Below are 20,823 nucleotides of genomic sequence, written 5' to 3'. Positions count from 1 at the left end.
TTTGTTGCATGAATGACATGGCACAATAATTGTATTGTATAATTATCCTTTTTTTTTGTTTCGCGAAACATATGTTCTTTCTTTTAGGGTTAATGCCTCTTGTTTGGCCCTTCATTTAAAAAATTAACAAAAAGATTAAATTGGCTCTTTATGTTATAAGAACTACAACGTCCGCAATTTCAATATTTTTTTAACCTAATATTTGCAAGATTCTTAAACTAACTTCCAAATTTTGTAACCTAACTCTTATTTTCTAAATTCTCCAATTATTTTTTAATTTTTAATTTTTAATTCAAAATTCTCAAATTATTCTTTATTTGTTTTAAATCAAATATTTTCATTTGAATTTTTTTATTTTATTTATACAAATTAAGTTTATTTATATAACTGTATAATAATTATATGAAATTCGGCTTTTAAGATCATTTGTAAATTACAAGCCATAAAAAGTGTTGAAATCGATAAATCTACAACAAATAATTTTTTTTAATTGTTATCATTTTATTTTATTATAGTAATTATTTCATTATATTAATATAAATTTCGCCCCTTAAAATCGATTCTGACTACGACACTGGTTAATAGCACTAAAAAAACTTTTAGGATCATGAAGATCTTGTGCATATTATTTTAATTCATCCCAACATATTATCAAATTTTATTTGCATGTACTTAAAAATGAAATTGTCATGACAATATTGAGATATTTATTTACATGACTTCATGTTTTATATATACATGAGACATATTTAGTATATAATCTATTGATAAAAAAATGAGATAAATTTAATAATAAATTTAATAATAAATTTAACTTTAAATTTTAGTAATAAATAATTTCATCTAAATATAAATTAAGATATTGGAGCTAATTAATTTTACCAAGATTGTTTGGACCTCATGGATTCTCTAGTTATTGAAAATGTTTTGGTAAAATTGGTTTGAAAAAGTATTAGAAATACCTAAGTTTGTGTGTTCAAGAACTATCTTGTGATCAGAATTTTTCTCTTTATTTCAACTTGTCTAGTGTGAAGAATAACTTTCCACATGTACTGCATTTGTAACTAGGAGGATTACTAAAAACATCTTTGGGTTTTGCCTTTTAATATTTCAGAGAAATTGAAAGTAATCAAAGAAAATAGATTCAAAAAGAACAAAAAATTAATTTCACTATTTATAACCCGACTTCAACCAAAATAAAAAATTTAACCTGGCTTTTTTGTAAATAGCTCATATATTTAGTCAAATTAAATTATTTCAATTTTTTATTTTTATTTTTTCAGTTATTAATTATCATACATAAATAAAGTTGTTAATTGTTTTTATAATTAAATTTTTTAAAGAAGATAAATTTGCACATTTTAATTTTGATTAAAAGATTCAAGAAATAGTAATTAGATTTTGTGTGCAATTAACAGTGTGAGCTAGGAGGAACTTCAAATCAAATTTTATTGTCCCTTGTGTATAGCTCTCAAGCTTGGTTGTAGGTCTCCATAGCAAACCATGGTTTTAAGATTAAGGTCGGAACCTCTCAGACCGAAAACTGGAGATCAATCCAATCAGATTGCATATGAAAAATGAATTTTCGGTTTAACCTCTTCAAATTGGAAAATACCGTTAAACCCCAGAAAACTGAAAAACCTGTTAACCTTTCAAACCGGTTTCTTCTTATATGATATATTGAGTAATATTATAAACTGTTATATAGAATATAAACTAGGTGATAGTTGAAATTTAGGGGGTAGCAATGGATCTATAGCTAGGATTATCTCAAAGATATTGTCTACTAACAGCCATGGCGTAGGGACATGAGGAAGTATGAGGCTTTGGCTAAATTTTATCCGGATTGTTGATCTTTTGGAAATTTTATCAATTTTTTGTATTTTCTTTTGACCTAATTATCTAAAAAACTTCAATCTTAAACTTTTTTTTCGTTTATACTATGACCTTGAAAAAAAGCCATTTGTACCTAATTTTGTGTTTTGATATTTCGTCCCTACTTAAAAGTACTAAAATTAGCTTTTTTCATTTGAAAAGGAGTTTAAAATAATCCTTCAATTAATATTTATATATAGTAATTAGACGTTGATGTTATTAATTGTATAAAAATACTTTCAACTCGTGTTCGACTGGAATTCTTTAAAATTTGGGGACGCGAAGAAAATGTCTTTTATTTGGAAAGGCATTAGAAAATTTTGCTGTAATGATGAGGTAGGATGGGGTGTGTTCATTGACAATGTGAAATTCAAAGTAGGTAGAGGCAATTCTGTCTCGCTTTGGCACGACAATTGGACGGGCATTGGTTTGGTTAATACCTTATTCCCCCGGTTATATAACCTTTCTAATCAGAAACAAGCTTCTATTGAGAACATTTGGTTAGGGAATTGGAGATGGCGCAGGAGACTTCGGGGCAATGAGTCGTTAATCTTCAATGATCTTCTTACTGTTTTTGGACAGCTTCAACGAACTCATGATAGAGAAGACGAAGTCAGGTGGAACAATAATTCTGGGATGTTTACAGCTGCTGATTTTTGCAATTTGATGAGTATTAATCCTTCGGGTTCAGGGACCTCTAATGCTTCTCACTCCCCTGGTTTTCGTCACTCACCTGCTACCGGTTTGAGTTGGGGTTCTGCAGTTATTGGTACATCGGCGGCGACGGTTAATATGCAGGTTTTAGCTGCCACAGCAGCTTGTCCGAACCTCACACGACCAGAAGCAGCTTCTGCGCAACCTCAGTCAGCTGCTGTTAACGTCTCTACTGCTGGTACCGTTCCTAATGCTTCAGATCAGTTGGCATCTGTTGGCACTGCTCAGCGCACTGTCAACATTTCTATCGCTGCTAACATGCATTCTATGATGGGTCTGGAGATACAGGAGGTCTGTAACCTATTCATGCACGTGTGGAACTCTAAAGCTCCTCCAAGGGTAAAATTGTTTATTTGGCTTGCTCTTCATGCTAGGATTCCTACCCTTGATTTTTTGGCGAAACATTTTATCATACCGGTCGATAATTCCTCTTGCTCTCTGTGTATGGTTCTGGAAACGCAAGTTCATATATTCATTCACTGCTGTTTTGCTCGAAGTATTTGGTGTTGTGTTTTGACGAAGTTAGATATTGTTTGGGTTGCTCCTTTTTCTTTTAAGGACTTTTTGTTTCAGTGGCAAAGCATCATCCCGATGTGTCGTTATGGGAGCCTTTGGCAGATTCTCGGGTATCTTCTACTTTGGGAAATTTGGAAAACAAGAAATAGAAGAGTTTTTGATAGCATGCATTCGGATATTGAGGATGTTATTTTTAACTGTTTTGTGCGGGCGGTATTCTTGTTTAAAAATTGTAATAGGAGCTTTCCCTATACGGGTTTGGATTTCTTTCGAAATCCGCGTTGTATTTTGATTTCGGATGTTTGATCGTTTGTCCTTTTGTTCTGTTGCTCTTTGCCTAAGCCTCTAGTGTACTTCTTTGTAAGTCACTTCTTGTGCGAAAGCTTAGAGTCTCGGTTCTTTGCCATTTCTCGTGGCTTTTTATAAAATTATTATTCATCAAAAAAAAGTATATCCTAATAATTAATTAACTTTTTTTAGAAATAAAATAAATATAAAAAAATCTTCCCGGAACCAACCGAGGAGCCGACTTTGCTCCTTCTCATCGGAGAAGGAGCAGCTGTGGAGAAGGGGCGAGCGTGAAGAAGGATCAGCTTGCTCCTTCTCCGCGGCCGCCGCTCCTTCTTCGATAAGAAGGAGAGGCGGCTCCGGGGAGAACTTTTTAAAATGAACAAAGGGTCAACGCGCCCCCTAAACTTGTGTCACGGGGTCATCTAACCCAATTTATACTTTTTTGAGCAATTAACCCCAAAACTCTTCATTTTCGGGTCAAGTAACCCATAATTGTATTTTTAAAACGCGTAAAATACAAATCGGAGGTGAGGGATGCAAAAAAGTAATTAGAATTGTTGCGATATAATTATCCTAAATCTGTTTTTTAAAATAAAAATATAAATTATGGGGTTATTTGACCCAAAAATGAAGAGTTTTGGGGTTAGTTGCTCAAAAAAGTATAAATTGGGCTAAATGACCCCGTGTCACAAGTTCAGGGGGTGGGTTGACCCTTTGTTCTTTTTAAAATTAATAAAAATTAAATTAAATTTATTGTTACTTTTAATTTTTTTTGAAGAAGATAGTATTTTTATATTATTAATAATATCAACGTTTAATTAGTATATAAATATAAATTGAAGGATTGTTTTAAAAAAAATTCAAATGAAAAAAGGTAATTTTGAAAATTCAAATGCCAAGAGATTGAAAGACCCATTTAAATTTTGCATTGCCATTGAGACACTTTTTATTTAGGTTAAAAAGTAATTTTTTTAGTTCTAAGGTATTTTTTTAGCCAGCAATTATATCAGCACAATTCATTCTTCATAGCAGGTAGTATATTGAAAACTCCATTGGTTCTATTCTCTAAACTTTCTATAATGAACATATGTATATTTATCACATGAAATCTGATAAGGAATCTGATTAGGCATTGGAGGATCGTTGGACACAACATCCAACGTCGATCATAATATCTTAAACACCTGTGTGTGCGAGAGTACCTTGTGAGATTTATACTCTTTGTTGCTATACATAGTGTTTTTCCGCTCAAAGTTTAATTTTTAATTGTTGTTTTGAGATTGTTTAGATCGCCCTGAATATTGAATTGATTTTTGAGTTATGTAGGAGTGCGTGCACTTGAGTATTTTCGGTGTTATTATCTCATGTGTGAGCATTTGACATCGTTATTTTTTGTTTTTCTTTTTATGTTGTATTCAAATGCATATTTTTGATTGATTCATTATTTAGGGGGGTGAAAGTGCTTTAATTTCTTATTCGCTGACTTGGTGTTGTGACTGGCATGTAGATTTTGTTCTGGATTTGCTCGAGGACAAGTAAAAGGTAAGTGTGAGAATATTTGATAGGAGTAGAGATACTCCTATTTCCGAGGGCTTTTTGGTAATGATTATCGTGTTTTAATGTTAAATTCGCATTTATTTTGGTCTTTATTTGTTATGCTCAAGTGTTGCAGGCTTATGCGTGGAATTAAGTGTTTTTGAGTGTAATAAAGCAAAAGCGAGCATTGGTGAAAGAAAGTGAAGCTTCAGAGCGGTTTCAAAGTGATCTCGGAGTGAAAATGATGTTGTCGCGTCGTGAGGAGTGTAGCATCGCGACAGTATGAAGAAAAGAAGCCCCAAGTTACAGCACGGAATGCACGACGTGGTCGCGAGGTTGTAGCGTCGTGCATTGATTTTTGAAAGGTGTTACGCCGCGACAGGGTTTGTCGCGTCGCGACTGAGTCGCGCCGCGACAGGGGGTGTCGCGTCGCGGCACCCCAGATATCTGCATATTGAATTCCTATTTTAGCCATACGAGTTTGCGAGTAAAAGACCAAAGTCCCGGGGCATGTCCGGTGCATTTTAAACATTACACAAACCTCGAAATCAGAGAATACCTAATGTTTGTATCAAGTATAAATAAACAAAGATTACATCTTGTAAAGGGTTTGACGAATTTACCGCTTTCTAGACATAAACCCTAGTTTCATAGATTTTAGTTTTCATCGCTTCGTTCTTGGATTAATTTCATTATTGTTTCTCCAATTATTATTAGTTTACATTCGAACAAGGTACGATTGATCTTAATTCTATATTCAGTATTGATTTTAATTACAGAATGATTTCTTCAATTATTTCTTTAAGTCTTTTTATTATTATGTCTAGCTAAACCCTTCATTGGGGATTATTAATTGGAATTATGTTTGTTTAATTGAATTGGATTTATGGGTTTTTGTTCTTGATGCGTTTTAATTATTGCGCCTAATACTTAGCCTAAACTGATCACTTAGCATATGCCATATGTTTTAGTTTTAGCTCGAGGGAGTAAAATTGGAATAGAACAACATAATTAAGAACGCAGGAGTGATTGTGCAAGAGTGAATTAACGAGTGCGTGTTCTTAGGATTTGCTTCATAATCATTTACTTAATTAATACTTAGGTAATCATTGTGCGAGAGTGAATAATTAACCTATTATCAGTTAGTTTTATGTTTTTGCCTGCAATTTCTCGAGAGCGAATTCTAGGTGCCTTTTATTAGTCTGACCTTTTGAGAACAATAAGAATCCATAACCCGAATCAAGTAAACAGTATAACGAAGATTAATAATCACTACTTTTCTCATTATTGTTAAAACATCATTTTAATTACAGTTTTAGTTTACTTTAACTAACAATTGTTAAATTCCATAGTTGTTAAAGCGCAAGGCGCACGTGAAGCGCAAAGGGTCCTATATAGCTGTAAGCGTAAGGCGCAAAAAAAGCGCACGCCCGAGTGAAATTCGGCGCATATATGTAAAAAAATTTAAAATATCTAATTTGTAGTTAAATAAATAAATATACCTTTACTAGTCAACTGATTTATATGATTTTTTATTTTCTATTTACTAATTTAATAGTTAAATAGTTAAATTTTATTTTATGAACTTAAATATATTTTTAATTTACATTTAAAAAGCCAAATTGACCCTTTTTATTAAAAAGAATAGTCATTTTGAAAAGTTAACCATTTGTGATAATTATAAGAACTCTTTTATGTGGAAATTAGGCCCAGCACCACAATAGGTCTAAATATTCTCACGCATACTACCATATTTATTTCATTGCAAAATCACTACGACGCAGATTCTTTCCTTGCAAAAATACAGTGCACTTTTAATTGCTTTCAATTTTGTGCTTTTGTTTTATAATTTTTACAGTTTATCAAATTGAAAAATATGTTTGTCCTTCTAATAATCGAGATTCATAATCGAGATTCTTGTCCTTCTTCAACGGCGGCGCTTCCTCCGTTGTTGTCGCAGCAGCTCCTCTTGTTGCTTCATGCGAAGAACAAATCTAGAGTTAGAGAGATTTCGGATGAAGACGACATTAGTCACCGGTGCTACCATTGCCAGCGCTCCATCTGCCGCCACTCTTTATATTTCTCGTCGATGGTTTTTTTATGTTGATTGGATTCAATTAGGGAGCCACATCGGTGGATGCACTCACTGTGTCTTCTTCTTCAACAAATAATCACATGTCATCGGAACGTCGTCGATGAACTTCTAGAGCATAAGGAAAAACGTATGCTTATAAGGAAAGTGGTGGAGACGGCGATCGGAGACAGAGGTGGTGCTGCTGGGCGCAATCGATATGGCGATAAGCAATCTGCAATCAAATAAAAATTCAATTAAAAAGGAGATTTCATCGCTGTAAAAAAACAGAAGAAAAAAATGAAATCTTGATAGCAGCCTCCACAGCGGCGCCGACGAGATCAACCGACGACATCTTAGCTCTAGTGTTCAATTCGAAGAAAACTTGGGCGTGTGCTTCTTGTTGAATTGATTGTTTTGTTTTAGGATTGTACAAATTGCTGGATGGCTTTGAGGATAAGTCAGAATCGTGCCTTAAACATCACTATCACAGTGGTATGTTCTTCTCTAATACTAATTAGTTTAAATGTTATTGTGCCTTAAACAATTGCTTAGCTCAAATGTTGTTGTTAAATGATGGTATCTTGTGAATGTAAATTGAATAATTTGATGCCTGTCGCACTAATTTGATGCTTGTCACCTAAACCCTGCAATGAAGAAAAAAAACAAACTGAATGCATGCTGCATAATTCAAAAAGATTATAATAATACAGTGCGCTCATTTCTTTAGTATTATAATTATATTGCACAAAATCCTAACGAGAGTCATGAGGGCCTTAAAAGGTGTTGAACCAAGTTAAATCCTAACGAGCAAACATTTTGATCTTTATGTAAAAAATTAAAATGAGATGTTTGAGGATGAAGTGGATAAGATGGCTACAAGTATCTGCTAAATAGAATTGGCAGTGAAAAAGTTTCCATGGCATATAAGTAATTACTATCTAAGTGGTTGTTTATCATTTTATCTGAGAAGCTCCGATCCCTTGGATTTTTTTCTTTGCTAATCAATGTAAAAATTTGACATATTGAAAATAGCAATTATGAGAGTAAGTAGTTTCATGACATGTCACTTATAACTTATAAATTAGTATAAAAATCTTTGCTTAATCTGCATTGGTTTTATATTGTTGCTTATAGTAATGATTTACTAAATAGTTTCTAACAGTTCACTAAAGGGTTATTAATTTTATATATTTTTTTAAATTTCAGCAAAATTTGAAGATAGGTTCTAATTATAAAGTTCTTGATGCCAAGCCAATATCATTTGTCAAGGCAAAAAAAAAAGTGAAACTTGTGAAGGGATTGAATCCACTTGATGACAAATTTCGTGAAAGTATTATTTCTACTAATCAGCAGCGGGAGCGTACTGCATTTTTTTGTATCAATATAGGAACATGAAGATAGCTGAAAATATTGAGAGTGATAAAGAGGTTGAAGTTAAGAAGACGAATACGGAAGCGAGAAATGCAAAAATGCAGGAAAAAAAATTTAAAACTTGTGATTGTCTAGTATATGGATTTTCAATTTTAGTTGTTTGTTTGGATTATTTTGTTGTATAGGATTATTTTAAAACAAATTACTGGAAATTAAATTTAGTTATATTTTATATTAGATTTATACTAAATATTTTTATAAACTGATTCTGTATATGATAAAGAGTTGTACTATTTTTTAATGGGTTTCTAGTCGTGTTCAAGTCGTTAGTAATCGATAGTAAAATATTAGTAAACTAATTTATTTTTTTAGTAAATCGTTAAGTAAACTGATAGCCAACTGTTGGTAAACTTATATTTAGTAAACCGATATAAGTCAGTCTGTTGCGATGTTAGTTTAATTTAGTTTCATTTCTCAAGACCAAGTGCATAGAAAATATATATTATTAATCGGGCCATGTTATATTTTGAATTTAGAAAATGTAGGTAATGTCTGAAAATGATATAATCATATGTTCTCTTAATTATGAGAAATACTGTTGGTAAATTAGAATTAGAAGTTATGGTTTTAGAATTATAAGTTTAATATTTTTTATTTTTTAAAAAACAAACAATAGTAAATTGTTTTTTAAGTAAATTGATAGTCAAATGTTGTTAAACTTATATTTAGTAAATCAATATAAATCATAAATTTAATATTTTATAATTTTAAAATATAAAATCAAACCCATTATGTTTTGTGATTTTATTTTGTAATTTATGATTGTAATGATTTCATTATTGGTTTACCAATGATTTACTAAAGTATACTAATAATATTAATTTTAATTATACTGTTAGTAAATTTTGAGTTAATAGTGAGCAGACCGTTGGTAAACTTATCGTGTGCATTTAAACAAACTGTATTTTTTAATTTTCATAATAAATTAATTTTTAGTACACTGTTAATCAGTTTATAAAGTTTAGTATACCATTAGTAAACCTTGAATTTTTCGTTGATAATTTTATAATTATTGTTTTATGATGCTCTTGATTTTTTTATGTAATATTTTTATACACTTGTGTATGTGCAATGGTTTTATTATAAGTTAATCAATGGTTTACTAATGGTACACCAATAATTCTAGTAAATTAAGTAATAATTCATTTTAACATTTTATTATTTAAAAATAAAAAATAGTAAACCGTTAGTAAACAGTTTATTTAACCAATGGTTAACCTTAGGTAAACCATTGGCTGCTACGTAATGATCTTTTTGATTTTCATGTAATTTTTTTATGTTTTTTCACATATGTATCTATAATGTTTTGGGTATTGGTTAACCAATGTTTAACCTTTAGGTAAACAGTTTGTTGTTCTGCAATGATGCTCTTGATTTTCTAATGTATTTTTTTTTACTTGTGTATATGTAATGGTTTTGATGTTGATTAATCAATGAGTTGCTAGTGGTACACTAATAATCTTGTTTTTGGTACACCTTTAGTAAACGTTAGGTTAACTGTTGGTAAACTTGTAATAATTTTTATTTGAATATATGGTTAATAAATCGTTGGTAAACCGTTGTTAAACTTGAATTATGTATTTTAAACAAACTGTACTTTTAATAAAGATTAATAATTTATTTTTAGAATACTGTTAGTGAACCGTGAGTAAATCACTGATAAACTTATACTCCCTCCGTCCCATTTAATAATGGACATATCCCATTTTTATTTGTCCCACTTAAGAAGGTCATATCGTGTTTTTTTTGCCAATTTAAATGATTTTTCCTTTTTTATCCCCTTTTCTTTTTCCATAATTAATGACTATTAACCTATACACAAAATACAACACTATCATAAATAAGGGTAAAATAAAAAAACACTATAGTAATTAATGCTTTCTTAATATATGTGAAAAAGTCATTTGTCCCTTCTTAAACGGGACGGAGGGAGTAGTTAATTAATTTTTAGTATATCGTTAATGAAATTTTAGTAAACTTAAATTATGCATTTAAAACATAATTTTTTTTAGTATATCGTTATTAAACTGTTAGTATACTGATGGTTAACCAAAATCGTATTTTTGAGATTAAAACAATATTTTAATCGGTAAAAAATATTGATATAATAAATGGATGCTTAGAGCAAGTTAACTAGTGAGAACATAAGTTGCTTTTTTAAGTCAACTGATAGTAAATCGTTGGTAATTTTATATTCAGTTAACCGATATAAACTATAAGTTTAATAATTTAATTAAAAAAAATAAACAATAGTAAATTGCTTTTTAAGTAAACCGATAGTAAACCGTTGGTAAATTTATCTTTAGTAAACCGATATAAACCATAAGTTTAATATTTTATAATTTTAAAAAATAAACAATGGTAAATTGCTTTTTTAAGTAAACTGATACTAACTAATAATTAGCTTATCTTTTTTAGTGAACCGATAGTATAGTTTTAATGAATTTATCTTTTAATAAACCGACAATAAATTTATTTTTAGTAAACCGATAGCAAACTAATAATAAATTTATATTTTAATAATCCCATAGTCTAATGATAGTAAACCAATAGCAAACTTAATTTAAATGGAACTAACCTAATCAACATGTTATTTATAAATAGAAAAAAAGCAATAGCATTGTAGAAATTGCAGTCGGAAAGAAAAAAAATAATCACATATTTGAATTGAGAATCTTAACACATTTTCATTGAAGCATTTTATCAAACACATAGAATGCATCTACTATAAAAAAAAAATCAATTACAATCTAATAGTCACTCTCCTCTCTGCTTTATGTTTCTGTATAAATTTCTGATTCCTCTTTTCAATTCCTCTTTCTTTACCAATTTCTTGTTTTTTCTTCAATTCACTATATTAATTTCTTTTAAATCATGACTCATCCAAATAGGTAAAATAATATGTCAGCATGTTCTTATCACTTCCAGAGAAATTAAGAAGAAAATGCAGCTCTTCACCTAAACCAGTTTTTAATATTCAAATTAACTAAAAATTTGCAATTCATCTGATCCTCCAATTTGGTTATTTGTCGCCCAAAAAAATTGAACTTTTTCTAGATTTTGGATGGGAAAAATGATGATTATCGTTGTCCATTTTTATTTCCCTCCGCCAACTACGGCTCTCCATCCTCTTCTCCTTCGTCAACACTGTCATCAAATTCCTCATCTCCGCCGACTACGGCTCTCCGTTCTCTTCTCCGTCGTCAACACCGTCATCAGATTCCCCATCTCCGCTGTCATCTTATTCCTCATCTCCGCCAACTACAGCTCTCCGTCGTCAACACTTTTCTTCAAAGTCTGCTAGTCCTTCGGCTTGAGAGAATCTTGCGAGAGATGGAGATTTATTGAACTTGGAAGAGATCAGTTCATATTTAAGAGAATCGTAGTTTGGCAAATTAGGAAGTTTATTTATCAAAAGAAACTTCTGTCAAATGGTGTTATGGTTATAATTAAATTCTTGTAGTAGCTGTGAGAATATTTATTCGTTTTAGGTGTATTTGTCTAAAAATCTCCTCTTTTATTGTAGAATAAAGCCCTTGTGGTTGGTCATGGGCTGAAAAAGAGAGGCCCATTAAGATATTAAGAGAACCTAAGTCTCTTTCCCCAACCTGTTTCACAAATTCTAACCCTAGACAGAGCCGCCGCCATTTGTTCTTCTTCTTCTTCCTTCAGCAGCGCCGCATGTCGGACATTTCTTCTTCTTCCTCCTTTATTTTCTTTTTCGCCTGTTTTTTTCTTGAAGTGTCCGGGTAACAGAGGCTGCACTTTGCGCCGCGCAGACATCGCCACGTCGCTTTAGCGCGCCTGGATGAAGGTGGTCGCCTCAGGTGTTTCTGAGGCGCACCACCTGCGCTATGCGCTTTTCTAGCGCCTTAGGCGCGCTTTTAACAACTATGTTAAATTCTGTCTTTTAATTACACAACAAACAAAATTATCGTTTCGACTATCCAACTCGAGTCCCTTACCTGGTTGTATCTAAAAGCTTTCTCTGTGTGTACGATATCCGAACTTCGCATTCTGTATTACAAGTTGGCATACGTACGTTTGCGTATTTTTACCAACAATCTTCTGCTCTTGTTTTCCTTGGGTTTACTGCTTCTAAAACAGATTGCTCATTATATCACTATAATTCTAACGTTGTTCAAGCTTATGTTCTTATCTATGTCGATGATATTATCCTTACGGGTAACGACAAAACGTTTCTTCAGTTAGTTGTTACCTCATTGAACAAAGATTTTGCGATCAAAGACCTCGGCACACTGAGTTACTTTCTCGGGGTTGAAGCTTCATGGAAACCACATGGACTTCACTTAACTCGGAAGAAATATATTCGGGATTTATTATTTAAGGCAAAAATGGATCAAGCCGAAGGCATCTCATCGGCAGATTGCAAGCACAAAATGTCTATTACCGGTGGGACAGTTATGGCAGATTCAAGTCTCTATCGTAGTGTTGTAGGGGGATTGCAGTACCTCTCTCTGACAAGACCGGACATTTCTTACAGCGTCACTAAAGTATCTCAGTTCATGCAATGTCCAACGGATGATCATTGGACAGCCGTCAAATGCATTCTTCGCTATCTCTGAGCCACTTTTGATCATGACATCTTCCTCAAGAAAACCAGCTCCTCGCATATTTCAGCTTATTGTGACAGTGATTGGGCAAGCTCGGTTGATGATCGCAAATCAACCACTGGCTCAAATTTGGTCACCTGGGGGTCAAGAAAACAAAAAGTTGTAGTCAAATCCTCTACCGAAGCCGAGTATCGTGCATTATCCACCACAGTTTCCGAACTACAATGGATCACGTCTTTACTTAAAGAACTTGGAAATTCAGCTTCGGCTTGTCCAACGGTTTGGTGTCATAATTTAAGCGCAACTTATCTTACGACCACACCAATTTTTCACTCTCGGTCTAAGCATTTGGAAATCGATTTTCATTATGTACGGGAACAAGTTGCTACCAAGCAAATTGAGGTTAAATTTATCATTTCTAATGAGCAACTTGCATATGCTCTTACCAAACCATTGCCAAGCAATCATTTCGAATATCTTCGAGACAAGTTGACCGTTGTGTCAACCCACGCTCAATTTGCGGGCGGGTGATAAGGATAATTATTCGAGTTACAGATATGAAATATCTTACATATCTTTAATACTGTTACAGACTTACAGTACTAGACAGCCATCAAAATAGTATAGTTAGACTATGACTCATTTATGTATCCTATATATAAGCATGTACTTCACACCATTATAATCTATCTGAATATCATAATTCTACAATCTAGACATCCCAAGTTTTGTTTATTAAAGCTCTTATAGCAACTGCAATATTCGCATGAAAACCATTCTCGTTCAGTTTGTCAACCACCGTTATGACAATAAATAAATATTAATTTCTTAAATTCTTTAATAATTTATTAAAAAAAAATATTCAAATATTAAATATTGAAAATATTAAAAATATTAAATTAATATATATTTCAATATGTAATGAAATCTTTTTTAATTAATAAAATAAAAAAAAACGGTGTTGTATAACTTCATCCAAAACCCTTTCTTGGAATGACTACGAAAATTGCTAGAAACTAAAAAAACATAATTGGAACATTATTTCTATTTTGATAGTTTCTTTTCTTTTAGTTTATTTCATTTATTGTCGACTTCCACCGCTACTTTCTTAGCCCCCAAATTCCAAGCCATTAGCAAGCCAAACCAAACACCTTGCAATTCTGCGCCAAGGACTGATCCCGACCTAGATTAGCAGTAAAGCTACCAAGCCAGAGACCATTTTCATCCCTAGCTAAACCACCAGCTTTAGCAATCCCTGAAACCGAATTGAAAGCTCCATCCCTACTTATTTTAACCCAGTTTTGATGCCACCTGATTTGAGCTTCATGATAAGCTTGCTGCATTAAGTGAGTATTAGCTTGGTCGTTTAAAGCTTTCGTAATATAATCAACTCGCCTCTTAATATCTCGGATAATTTGGTCAATCGATTGACTTTTGCCTTCAAAAACAAAATGATTCCGCCAATTCCAAATACACCAGATAGCAACACCAAAGAAGATATTCCAATTCTCAACATCCCATTCATGAAAAGCCATAGTATAGAACTGCTGATGGTAATTGGGGTGAATGACCCTATTCCAAAGTTGTTTAACTACCCAACAGCTCCTTAGCACATGCTCCTCATCCTCTGCCCGTTGCTTGCAGCGCTGATGAATTGTATCCGTCCCGATATGACGGATTACTCTTTCCACATTCGTCAGCAAACTGTCATGTAAAACACTCCAGAAAAACATTCTAAGTTTTTAGAATTCATTTGCAAATTCCACCTATTTTTTAGTTGGATTTGCAATTCCTCAAGTTACAATTAAACACAAATTCAGAATTTCAATTCCAAGAACAGTATTAATGCATTCGTTATTCTAAACACAAAAAATTTAGAATTGCAAATGAATTCCGCATAATTTCAAGGTTCCAAAGGGGACAGTGCAGTCGAGCTCAGAAGTGACTGACAGTGTTTCCATTCGACTCGCCTCGAGTATACCTGCACGCCCTGCTATTATATGTCTCAAACTAACTGCCATCGGCAAATGACCCAAACTAACGAAAATCACAGCAACTAAAAGAGGAACTTACGTCTCGAGCTCTTCTAAATTGTCCACCTTATATCAGTAGGTTCTATACAACAGTGTTTTCTGACCACCATCACTACATCTTCCGGATCTATGTGCCCCGTTACAGTCAGTTGTTGTAGTTGCATATCAACAGAAATTGTTTTAACACCTGCAAATACGCAGTATAGTGTCTGGTGTTAAATTTATGTGTTATAGCAACAGATTGTCCCTTATGAAACAAGTAGCAACTTCAAAAAGCCTTGAGAAACTACTCTTGCAGCGGAAAAGAGGATTGCACAACTTAAATAATGCAATACCTGAAAGGTGCCCGACTGCCCCGATGGCTTTGCTTTTACTTGAATCGTCAGGCAAATCCAATTTAAAAACCATTATCTGCCATATAAAAAGAAACAAATATTGTGCCATTAGTTAATATAAATATACAAATAAAACTAAAGAGCTTGACTGAAATGTCTACAAAGATCACCAAATTCACGGTTAAATGTTAATCACAAGAAAGTTCAATTGTCCGAATGGATATCCGGGTCTGTATATTATCAACATCAAGTTCTTTACGAAAAGAAAACAAGAAGAGAGATACTTTAAACAAGAAGAGAGATACTTCACGAAGATTTAAAAATTTGTAACTGTTAGATCCTATCATAAAACTAATCACAACTAATGTGGGATACTCCCACTTCAACAGTAACCAAACAAGTCGGTTCAGTTTGTATCAAACTTCATTGAAAACTTTTTACTTCTAAAAGCAAACCAAAATGAGAAAACTAATTTATTTATAATATCAAACAAAACTAAATTTGTCAGTTTGGTTGGATCGATTATTCAATTTAATTCGATTTTTGCACACTCCTAAGTCAAACCAAGTTAACATGAATGATTACCATATTTGAAGTAGAACGTAGAAATTCGACCAAGGGCACGTGTTGGACTTTGTAGAAGTCTTCTCCTCCTTCTATCATCTTGAATTTGAACATCGTCGCCATTGAAATGATCTTTAGTTCTCGAAGAGATTTGACAAACCTCAATCCATCAGGATATGACTTTAAACACCAGCATGTTGAAATGGTCAACCGACATAGATTAGGCATAGCTCCTTCTTCTACCCTCCATACCTCAAAGTTTGACTGCCCTTCAAGTAAAAGTGTATGCAGTACAGGAAAATCTTCCTTAGAGCAAATCATTTCCTCTCCCATGAACACTTGAGGACATATGTGAAGGACCTTCAAGTTAGGCAGCTTTCCTAAAGTTGGCATTGGGTCTTCTGCTAGTCGACAATTCTGTAAACGTAAATGGGAGATGTTTCGAGGGAATTCTTGATAATCTGGAATCTTTATCAACCCCATATCTAACTTCAACTCATGAATATTGACAAAAGATGACAAGAATAACCTTATATCTAATTTTTTGTCACTGTAAGTAACAGCTATGGACAGAGATTGAAGATGTTTTAGTGAACCATTTGGCAGTTTAAATGTTTCTAATGAAGTGAAACCGTCAGAAGAGACTCTGATGCCCAACTCCCTAACATTGATCATATTTGCAAGATTATTTATATTGTAGCTATTTACTCTCAGATTTATAACTGTTCTCAGGTGTCTCTGGCTAGCCAACTCCGTTCCTGTAGAATAACAATAAGGGAGATATAGATGTTTGAGTTGTTCCAAGTTGAAGATCTTGTCGGGTACATACATATATCCACCGCCTGTACATAAATCTAGTGTTTGCAGTCTCCTTAACTTACCAATACTTGACGGCAGGTGTAACACCTTTGAATTCCGTAAACTCAAGAATCTCAAGTGGATGGGATCACCAATGTCTTTTGGCAACTTCCCTCCATTAATATTAACTCCCTCAAGATCCAATACTCGAAGCAGTTTTAAATTGTCAAATGTTGCTGCAATTAATTTCCAGATCTGCCAATATCCATTTCCAGAGTCATAGAAGTATAAAAGAGACCTCAGCATGTGATGGTTTCTGATGGAATTTTGAAGATCAATTTCAAGCTTATCTCTGTTCAGATATACGGCAAGCCTTCGAACTGTAGAACTTGGAGAGATATCGTTGTTGTGCGAGTAATTAATAATGTCGAGGAAATTCTCCTGCTTTGCTTTCTGCAAGCATAGATCTCTCATAAGATCATGCATGCGACAAGTTGTCATTTTAGAATTTGAATCTGTTTCTCCCACTTGAATCATACACCTCTCGACCAGCTCGTGCAAGTACCGTTCAGCTATTTCCTCCATCGACTCCTCACCGTCATCTTCAAACGGTACCAAAGGGATAAATCCTTCTGCCATCCACATTTGTATCAATTTGACCACAGGTATCTCATAATCTTCTGGAAAGTTACCCAAGTACAAAAAGCATGGCTTCAACCGAGCTGTTAAATCATCATAACTTAAAGCTAGGACATCCAGAACTCCAAACTGTTCTTGCCCGTTAACTTTGCCTCTTCTCATGTATGATTTAATATTGTCATGCACAGTTTGCCACTCATGAACTGTAAATTATGTAGCCAAAAGCCCTCCTAGCACAGTGATACCCAAAGGCAAACCAGCGCAACGTGCAACCATTTTCTTCCCTAGCTCTTCCATTCTATTATTGGCGGAGTCTGCAAAAGTAGAAACAGAGTTTAAATTATAAAGAGCATCAATAACTATGTCGCGAATGAAATGCAGCTCTTGATTCCAACAAGTTAAAAGCTCTAGCACATATAGTTGGATAAATAAGGAAAATTGCAATTCAAATGTTGCAAAAAATATAGGAAACTGTAATTTATATGCATGCTACATTATCATCATACTCATAGTAGCACGTGCTGTTGAACATAACAAATTTGGAATAATTTGTGCCATAGTTAAGAGTTAAGACATAAGAGACTGGAAGATCAAAATTCATATGCAAGCCACACTTTTGTCACTATGATTTACTCATTACCAGTTTTCATGCACAAGTGTCCATTTTCCTCTGTATTTTCCCTTTCTCTTAATTTGATAAAAAGTCATACAGCATTCATATACATGCATATAGGACCTCAAAACATTCAATAGCCCTAAGTAATTGACTATTTAGAACTATGTAATCGTTTATGGCACAACTTTGATTAGTAATCAAGGAAAATTGATATAGTAAAAACAAATAAAAAAGACAAGAAATAATGTTCCCATAGTTTACTTCTCATATGTTGGGTAGAATACTGCCTATTGAACTGGCTAGATTGAATGAGGCGCTTGTTTCTGAAAAAAATTAGGATTTTTAAGAAGGCTGTAAATTACTTATTTCTTGAGTCTATCGGTAGCCTTAATGAGCATTAGTTTCTGCATAAACTTGTGTCCAACTTTATTCTTATACCTCTCACTATTACTTAATCTTTAAGGACTGAAATGGGATCTAGATCGTCAAGCAACTACGACCTTTCAAGGTTGACTAGAATCAGTTGTTAACCAACGAAATGGTTGAAACTGACATTAAACACAAAAACTTTAAAACCTTCCCCAGTTCATAAAAATTTGATATTCAATTTTAAAGGTTTAGCCCTTAGATGAAATCTTGGAATACATGATACATCATCCCTCCGCTCAAAATCAATTATGTTTGATAAAGAAGATAATGATGTTCTTTCTGTAGATGATTTTATGGAAGATAACAAAAGCAAGTTCTAAAGACATGGACACGACATTTGTTACGAGTTTAAGCCAAGACTTGAGCATTCCACCTCTTTGTGCTCTCATATTCTAAAATTATATGTCGTAGAATTCAAATCATGTAATCCATTCTAGCAGTCTATTTACCTATATATTTGGTTTGCTATATTATGTCATGTTACCCAGAAACTCGCATATAATTCAGATCTTAACATGGTGAAAATGCTTTTAAATGAATGAAACATGATTGACATAATTAAATTATTACCCGTAGCTTCTTTTTGAGGTATGGCTATCCTTTGAAGTAGATCCCAACTCTCTTCACCATTTAGACATTGTGGTTCACAAAAGAACCCCGTTGGATCTACATGCAAGGCTACTTCTCTTTTACGAGTTGTGAGCAAAATTTTACTATGCATCTCTTGAACTGGAAAGGCAGCCTTAAGCCTATCCCAATCTTGAATGCTCCAGATGTCATCAAGAACCACCAAACATTTCCTCTCTTGTTGAATCTGATATAGCTTTTGCGCTACCTCTTCATCCCTTAGTTTTAGAATTTCCTCCCTCTGCTCTAAAGATGGAGAAATGAGTTTAATCAGAATTCCTTCCCACACATCTCTTGGTTGACAATTCTGCGATATACATGACCAAGCGAAGCAATCAAAATTACTCCGAACTTTACTATAATGATACATTTCCTTAGCAAGTGTGGTCTTCCCCAAACCACCCATACCCCATATAGAAACAACTCGGCAGGAACTTTTCGCTTCCACTAAATGTTCCACCAACTGTTTATTGATTTCTCCTCGCCTAATTATATGTTTTTCAGCTACATGCGAGTAAGACCATCTTAGTTGGCGTTGCCTCTGGTATGCACTGGTTGAGGTTTCCGAATTTTTCATATCTCTTACGCCATAAGTTTCCAAGCTTCTGGTGAGGTTTGAAATCTTGGCAGTAAGATCTTGAATCCTACGTCCGATTTTGTGCAGTTCTAATCCTTCTTTCAGGATGCAAACAAACCTTTTGAGTATATTAACGAAACCTTCTCTCCTCTTGGAAGCTACTTTCACAGCAAAGCTTTCGATTACATCCTCTGCGTCATAAGCAAGATCTCTGATTTCCGACACCCAGTTACGCACACTCTCATCCTCATTCATTCTTGAATCTGCATCTTTTAAAAAGCATTGCATACGCCTGAGCTCAATCTGAATACCCTGAACTTCATCATTCACACCATTCAAGAAGATAGCTTCTTGAATAAGTAAATCACCCAACCTTTCCACTGCAAAGGTGACCACAGCCTCTGCCATTTCTATTCACTGCAAGGGAAAACACGAATGACAATTTTTCGTCTCAATAGTAAAATGTTATCAGAAAAAAAAATTCCATTTTGCATTAAAACAAAAACAAAAAATTGTAAAAACTGCATGATGTTACAAGAATTCAAGTCAATTTGATCTTCAGGCATGGTTTATTTCAAACAAATGCAAGAAATTACTAATTTATTTCTAGACCAAATAATTATAATTCTACTCATGTGCTTGCTTTCATTACTTAAGTATATGATGAATAATTATATGCTAATTTGAAGTTCATAACTCACAAAACTAAAACCCCATTAACGGAATTCAGTTGATTAAAATTTAATACACTTTTGGTAAGAAATTAACAGAAAATTGACATACCCTTTAATCTGCAGTTTGAAATAATTACTGAATCTAGAACAGGATCTCCAGTTTTCTAAGCTTTATGTTTGACTAGTAAACGGATAGAAAAGTCAGTTTTATTCTTGTCCTTTTGTATTTGGTTAATTACTAAAAGAAATTCAAAAAACCCACATTTTATATTTTCGGAACAATTTAGTCCTACTTTTCATGTTTGCTAAAGCACGAAGTCCCTTTTGTCTTTTTTTTTAGGTTTAATGGTGTAAAAGATCATAAATTTTAGGTGTTTTGCAAATTTAATATAAACTTTCAGTTTCGGCAAATTAATACACAAACTTTTGATTTTTTGTAATTTTAGCACTGATTAATTTGCCAAAATTGAAAATTTATATTAAATTTACAAAACACGCTAAAATTTGTGATTTTTTACGC

At 33.2% G+C, this 20,823-nt stretch overlaps 1 protein-coding gene across 1 annotated transcript; it reads right to left on the bottom strand.

Annotated features, from left to right (window-relative positions):
* Positions 1-13,981: 13,981 nt before the first annotated feature.
* On the bottom strand, positions 13,982-20,486 carry LOC126668616 (putative disease resistance protein At1g50180). Its single transcript, XM_056105342.1, is given in 5 exon segments — positions 13,982-15,231; positions 15,380-15,455; positions 15,965-17,694; positions 18,996-20,046; positions 20,413-20,486. Coding segments are annotated over 4 exon segments (2,982 nt in total). The 5' UTR covers positions 20,038-20,046; positions 20,413-20,486; the 3' UTR covers positions 13,982-15,097.
* Between the last annotated feature and the right edge of the window lie 337 nt (positions 20,487-20,823).

Source organism: Mercurialis annua, linkage group LG1-X (assembly GCF_937616625.2).
Source record: "Mercurialis annua linkage group LG1-X, ddMerAnnu1.2, whole genome shotgun sequence".
Taxonomy (NCBI): Eukaryota; Viridiplantae; Streptophyta; class Magnoliopsida; order Malpighiales; family Euphorbiaceae; genus Mercurialis; species Mercurialis annua.
The sequence above is the reverse complement of the archived record's forward strand: the minus strand, read 5'-3'. Positions and strand labels throughout refer to the sequence as shown.